General features: G+C 39.8%; 2 protein-coding genes across 2 annotated transcripts in view; one reads left to right on the top strand and one right to left on the bottom strand.

Moving 5' to 3' along the window:
- Positions 1-4536, top strand: part of fbxl13 (F-box and leucine-rich repeat protein 13) — an 18272-nt gene extending 13736 nt beyond the window's left edge. Inside the window, 11 exon segments of the mRNA XM_035664910.1 lie at positions 336-436; positions 907-1036; positions 1527-1625; positions 1807-1927; positions 2015-2174; positions 2260-2379; positions 2468-2591; positions 2680-2760; positions 3060-3194; positions 3306-3469; positions 3552-4536. Of these exon segments, the coding sequence (XP_035520803.1) occupies positions 336-436; positions 907-1036; positions 1527-1625; positions 1807-1927; positions 2015-2174; positions 2260-2379; positions 2468-2591; positions 2680-2760; positions 3060-3194; positions 3306-3469; positions 3552-3759 (1443 nt within the window). The 3' untranslated portion in view covers positions 3760-4536.
- A 579-nt stretch (positions 4537-5115) lies between these two features.
- fam185a (family with sequence similarity 185 member A) overlaps positions 5116-7056 on the bottom strand; it is a 4370-nt gene continuing 2429 nt past the window's right edge. The window contains exons 5-8 of the mRNA XM_035664689.1: positions 5939-5980; positions 5760-5855; positions 5539-5673; positions 5116-5418 (exon numbers count right to left, since the gene is read on the bottom strand). Of these exons, the coding sequence (XP_035520582.1) occupies positions 5306-5418; positions 5539-5673; positions 5760-5855; positions 5939-5980 (386 nt within the window). The 3' untranslated portion in view covers positions 5116-5305. The remainder of the gene's footprint in view (positions 5419-5538; positions 5674-5759; positions 5856-5938; positions 5981-7056) is intronic.

The following is a 7056-nucleotide window of genomic DNA, read 5'->3' as shown; positions in this document are numbered from 1 at the left end:
TTTTTTTACATAAAATTGATTTCCATTTCCCAATAACCAACACTGGACATAAAGGACCTGTATCTGTAAAGATCCAATGGTATACAAGTTTATGGATTTGTATCCAGATCTTCATATCATATAAAAATAAAAATAAAATCTGTCAAAGATCCAGTCTGTAATCTTCTGAATACTGTCCGTATCTTTGACAAACACAAGCGTATCATTTCATTTATTCCAGTGCAAGTAGTTCAAATGTTTGTTAATGCCCTGTTGATTGATTGTGGTATTACACTCTCAACAGATGCATTACTGAGAGAACTCAAGGTAACGTTTGAATCTCTGCTCTCTAACAGGATATGATGGTTCAGAGAATCGTTGAGGCTTGTCCCTGTCTGCTCTACTTGAACCTTTCTTGCACACTCATAACAAACAAAACTCTGAGAGAACTGTCCAGGTAAACCTCCAGTGTGACTAGATCTGTGCTCTAAACTGAGGTCTCACATCTCGAAATTGAACAACCAAAAATCTTGCATGGTGCTGCTTTTAATTTTTAGCCTCCTGCCCCTCAGTTCCCAGAATTATCTCCATTTATCCATTTCTGTTTGTCCAAAGTGCAGCTTGTATTTAATGTCGGGAAGCAGCTCTGTCTGTGCCAACTTAATGATTTAGAGGAACAGATGTGGTGCTCATAACATCTACTTCTAGACTGTATGATTGTTTTTGATAGATTTGTAGGTTCAACAGTTTTCAGTCACTAGCTCTCTCATGGACAGAAGTAATATGCACAATCAGCAGACAATTCTGCTTTTTTTTATGCTATGCTTTCCATGCGTATGTACTCAAATTTACACAAAAAACAACAACAAAATGAGAATCTGAGAATCTGCACCAAGCTAAACTAATCTAACTATTGATTTCAAACAGGAACTGTCTCAACCTTCAATACCTGAGTCTGGCCTACTGCTACAGATTCACAGATAAAGGGTTTATGTACCTGACCACAGGGAAGGGCTGCCACAATCTCATCCACCTCAACCTGTCCGGCTGCACTCAGGTCAGTTGGTATGCTCCTCTCAGTTTGGTGTATAGTCACTCCGCTCAGGCTTCAACTTTAGACAGGCTGCACACAGCTTTTTGCCTTTTTTAAAAGTTCAGTGTTCAGTCCGCCTTTGGATAAATCCAGTCAATCTTCTCTGTTTGCACGTGTCTTCTCTTGTTCCTGGCTGTAAGCTGCTGACTGTTTGCACTCAAAGCGAATGAACGACGATCTGAAGGAGAGTAAAAGGCAGCTGTGACCAAGTGGAGGGTTGGGTTTATACAACCAACTCTGGCCAACCCCCTCACCATGTGCACACTCTTTAACATTATAACACATGTACCGCAACATAAAACGCACCTTCTTCCAGGAATGTGCATTAGTTTGGTTCCATATGTATGGTTTCACTTTATGGGGACTTGTAGATGTGAGGATCAAGGAAAACTGCATCCAGGAGAATGAGTCACATTACACACATATTTTCCTATCTCTCTCTCTCTCTGCCTAGATGACAGTAAACGGGTTCAGATACATTTCTGCCGGATGTCCTTCACTCAGAGAGATTGTGATCGATGACATGCCCACGCTTTCAGATAGCTGTGTTTTGGTAAGTTTCTCCATTTCTAACACACCACAGATGTCATACAGGGTCAATATCCCAGCCCTGGAATTTTCTACAAACTAATTGTAAAAGAATTTACTCTTTCAACACGTGGGTAATTGTTTTGCCCACACACCCTTAACCCCTCATAGCAGAGACGTTTTGAGTCTTAACTCTTCTCTAACAGGCACTAATTGCCAGATGTCGCTGTCTGTCTGCCATTTCTCTCCTGGATGCTCCTCATCTTTCCGACATCACCTTCAAAGCCATCGCTGAAGTAGCCAAACTGAAGACTTTTTGCACAGAGGGTGAAGTCATTTTGCATTCTGCAACATTCATTTCCACATATGCATGAAATTATAGAAGTAATTCTATTCCAGTTATGTGCACTTTAGGGAACAACCAACTAACAGACATAAGCTGGGCGGCCCTGTGCAGCAGCTCACAAGGCCTCTGCAGACTCCACGCCGTAGAATGCACCCGGATGACCGACGCCAGCCTCAAATCCGTGGCCGCCCTCAAGAACCTGCAACATCTGGACATCTCTTGTAACAAGTGTGTGTTTGTTGCTGCAGTAGAAAACATTCAGTGCTTTTTCATGAGACTGCATGACGTAATGGTTTTATTGCTTATATTTTAGCGTGAGTGATATTGGTATCCAGTGCTTGACTGAAGGTTCCTCATCCACCAAACTGAGAGAGCTGAATGTCAGTCAGTGCAGTCACATCACTGACATATCTGTCAAGAGGATTGCACAAAGGTATGTATATAGTGTCACACAAACACACACGTATATCTCACTGTGGTCTGTTAAACTGTGTCACACAGCAGCTTTTTATCTTTATCAGGTTGTGTAAACTGTACCATCTCAACTTGAGTTATTGTGAGAGACTGACCGACATGAGTGTGGAGTGGCTGAGTGGCAGCTCTATCTGCTCTCTTGACATCAGCGGTTGCAACATCAACGATCAGGTATTGTTTGGATTGTTTGTTCTTATCATCAGAAATTATGAAAAAAAAAGATAACTGGCGCTGTTGGTGAATCTGTTTGTATATTTAGGGACTGGCAGCTCTTGAGGGAATTCCCTTGAAGAAGTTAGTCCTTTCCGAGTGTGTCTACGTCACAGACATTGGCATAGAGGTACAAACAACAAATCTAGCTAGAATTTCCACACATGGAAGATGTGGCATTTTTATGGAGCTGTTTATAACATTTAACTGGTCCAAGTTTTTTTCCTTTTCCAGTGATTGCTTATATCAGCAGCTGACAGGAAATGTACCGTTTTCTAGAAAAGCAAGTTGCTGTTGTTTCATTTGCTGTTACTGGCTCCTAACAGATGTGAACAAGGAAGGCATGTTTGTGTCCTCAATCATTTTCTCATCCGTTCACATTTCATTCCCACATCTTTCTCTCGCCTTCTTTGTTGCTCACGAGGGCAGAAGCTGTGCAAGAAAGTGAGGGATCTGGAGCATGTTGATGTGTCTCACTGTGTGGCTCTGTCAGACCCGGCCATCAGAGCCATTTCATTTTACTGTAGAGGTCTAGTCACACTGAGGATGTCAGGTTGTCCCAAGGTACACACACAAACACTCTAAAGCCTTTAAATATCCCCTGGCTAAAGCTGATTGTGTTTCCCCTTGTCATTTAATGACTCATGTTTTCTGTTTCACTCTGCGCGGCCTCAGATGACAGATATGGCCGTGCAGTATCTGACAATTGGATCTCAGTACCTGCGAGAGCTTGATGTGAGTGGCTGCGTTCTTCTCACAGATCGCACTCTCAAACACTTAGAAAGGATCTGTCCTCCACTCTGCGCCCTCACGATGATCTGCTGCAGCAGTATCTCCAAGTAAGACACAAACGTACCAGAACACTGTAAACTTAGAGTCCTGCAAGTTAACTTTTAATGAGCAGAGTGTTTGTTCGCCTAGGGCGGCTGCCTTAAAGCTTCAGCCACGCATGGAGTACTGGAAGCACAGCAATGACGACCCTCCATACTGGTTTGGATACAACACAGGCCAAGTGATGCATCAAATCACAAGACCCGTGAAGACCGACAACACCTGGGAAGTGGTGGAGAAGCACTCGGTGATGACAGGAGCAGCAAGTATAGAGAGGATATAAACACATCTAAATTAATAAGTGCTTTTTTAAAAAACACACAATCACAGAAACCATCATTTTTGGGACATTGTTTCAACACCATTTTGAATGATACACTTGAGATAATCCAAACAAGAATGGAATCATAAATTAAATTAGACGTTTCTGTACTCAGTCTGAATAGAGGCTCAGACATAACATTGTTTTAGGAACCTGAATTATTTACTAATACACATAATATTTCACCAGCTCCTGACAGTGGTATGTCCTGTGCCTTTGACCTTGACCCTGCTAGACTATAGTGGGTTAATAACTCTTTGTTAGACAACCAGTGCATAAACACTACTGAATTTCTTATAGAACGGGTTTTTTTTCTAGGGTGTGTGTGGGTGGGGTTTAAATCCGCGATAATGCAATTGTTTCCTTGCTTTTTTTTTTAGTAAACTACATTTGTACAAAGACAACACAATTGTATGTATTTCTCCAAAAGTCTACAAAAGTCTGCAACTTCTCAATTGTAAGGTTTAAGTTCTGAAACAACTGAATGGATAAAAAAGCTACGTGTCCCAGTTTTGGTCTTGAGATATGATACACATGGTACTCAGAGAAATTGCCTCAGTTTTAAAAACCTTGGAATCTGGATTGTAGATAAATGGCTGTGCTGTTTCCACAATAATAATAATAATAATAATAATAATAATACCACTAATTATTTACCACAGACGACAACACAAACATCATCTTTAGCACTGAGGGCATGACCATCATTCATGTCTAATTATTTAACTAATACTTGTTGTTATAGTAAATGGAAATACCATAAACTAAATTTGAATACTCACAACACATTTCTAGAAAAAATATAAACTCTAAATTAATTTAAAAGTTTATTGTTTTTAAATTAAAATCTACATTTTGTGATTTATATTGGTTTGTAGATGCAGTGTGTGAGTGTGTAGAAAGATTTTTGTTTATTTGTGCTCTTTAAATAAAAAAATCTCTGTATATTTATATTACAATCTTGGTTTATCCTTTGTTTATGTTACACTTTGTATTTACATTCCACTTGGTTTTATTTTTACTGAACTATAATGTGTGGATTTGTTTTAAATTGTTAATACTATAAACATACCAAAGGAGGGACTCGCTCTCTGCTTTATGCTCCACTGAAACTGAAGCTGATTAGTTGAAACAAGTTCAGATCTTGTACAGTTTTGCTGCTCATGTGGAGAAATTATATAAAGCTATATTTGGTGCTTGGATAAAAAAAATATTAGCTTTCATTCATTAGAGTCAGGAGCAGAGGTGAAAATGTTCCACACTTTACAATTAATCTTTACAGTATTTACATACCATACAGAAAACACACAAGAAATATGAGCAAGCAAACTGTCAGTGGTATGTACTAAATTGTTTAACACATACAGAATATTTTTTAAATTACTAGATGATACATTGAAAGTACAGTACATCCTGAGCACAGACTTATGGGTAAACACAACCATAATCTGGTTCTGTCTGCGAGTGTAAAGCCCCAGAGCAGGAATGCAGCATTATGAATCGAACATGTGTCACTCATAACTCAGCTCCCCAGCTTCAGGGACTCAAACCAGCTTTGTGTCTTCAGTCTGACGAAGCCTCTGTCTGCTTGAGCTTTAACCCACTGGTCCACTGGAGCCTCTCCATTTAAATAGCCTGAGAGAAACACATGAGGACGGAAAGGAAATAAACATTCTGTGTTGGTTTACTTGTTGGAGGGTTGAGTTCAACTGTGCTAAATGGCACAATGTGATGTAATGAAACATAATGGCGTACCAGTAATTGTGGTTTGGCCTTCAGTTGTGTTGTTTTCTACTCCATGCAGAACAACCTCTGAGCTGATATCCACCGACGCTCCACGGAGCTCCACCCCGGCTTTCAACGAGGAGGGGACGCGCACACACACCGCTCCTACGTACAGACAGAAGAACGAGGGATAAACAAAGAAAAACACTGTGGTTCGTGAGGTGAATACTCTTCTTATACTGTGTGTTTACCTTCCTGACTGTGGAGTTCAGCACTGCCACCGTCTCCCACATAGACATCAATGCTTCCGCTGTGAGAGGAAATCTTCAGGAAACTATTTGAACCATCTGCAAAAGCAAAGAAAGCCCCAGGTTGCTTCTACCAGCCACTGATAGATACCATACGTGAATCATTGCGTAATCTTTCTTACCAATAACTGTATCTCCGGACACATTCGTCACACTGGCGTTACCTGTTAATCAATGAAAGCACAAGGTCCGTTTGAACTAATCTGACGTCATAAACCTGCCTCACTTGACGTTAACAAGATAATTGATTCCATGTATTTTATGATGAGAGGCTCATCTGTATCAGGAAGAAATTAAAATTCTATGCGGGTGACGTATTTCTTCACATCACATTACAGTACTGTTTGTCTCTGTGCTCTAATGTCTACTTCAAAGAAAGTAGTCTTTTTAGTGCTAACCCTTTTTATAGCTAACCCCGAAAACAAACAACAAGTACAGAGTGTGTGATAAATTGCAAACACATTACAGTGAAATAGACTGTGTTTGGATCAGACCCCGGGATTCCTGGCTGTATCAAACCTTGCTGTATCAGCCAAGTTAACATCATGCAGCTGTTTGCTGCAGTGGCTGATGGGCAGATTTCTTTTTGTTTTAATGAACAGCACAAATTAACAAGTAAGAAAAGACAGCAAATAAACACCTAAACAAAAACCAAAGGTGGCACAATCAAACCTAAACAAGAGCCCACTCATTCCACCTGTATATTAATAAATTAAAACGAGACACATACACACAAATATACATACAAATTCCTCAAAAGTATATTGTCTGGCTTCCATTGTTTTCTCCTTCGATAAAAGATAAAAACTGAGTCCAGACAAGCAAATATAATTGTTTACGGTCATTATTAATTCAAACTAGGCGTTCTCTATCATTAGCTTAACCCACTCTGTTTATTCAGGTCCAACTTGGCTTTTGGATAACCTTAGCAGCTGATATAAAGCCTGTTAGTGCCGGCTTCAAAATCATGGGTAAACACGACCCGCAGAGGCAAAGTTGAACTGATTCATGCACAGGTTTACCTTTCCACTCCTGTATTGTTTTGACTATCTCTAGGCCCACATTGCATTGATAAAGGTGTCTTCATTCCTTTCACATTTCCAGCACAGATTATTAACTAGTAAACCCATTTTATGAAGACAGATAGGTGTAAAATAATGTTGATGAAGTATCTTGTAGTGTATATATTTTTCCAGAGCCAATTTTTACTTAATGTAACTGTAATCTGATTATATATTTT

This window comes from Morone saxatilis, unplaced genomic scaffold, assembly GCF_004916995.1.
Source record: "Morone saxatilis isolate NCDOM2014 unplaced genomic scaffold, NCSU_SB_2.0 Contig2, whole genome shotgun sequence".
Taxonomy (NCBI): Eukaryota; Metazoa; Chordata; class Actinopteri; family Moronidae; genus Morone; species Morone saxatilis.
The sequence above is the reverse complement of the archived record's forward strand: the minus strand, read 5'-3'. Positions and strand labels throughout refer to the sequence as shown.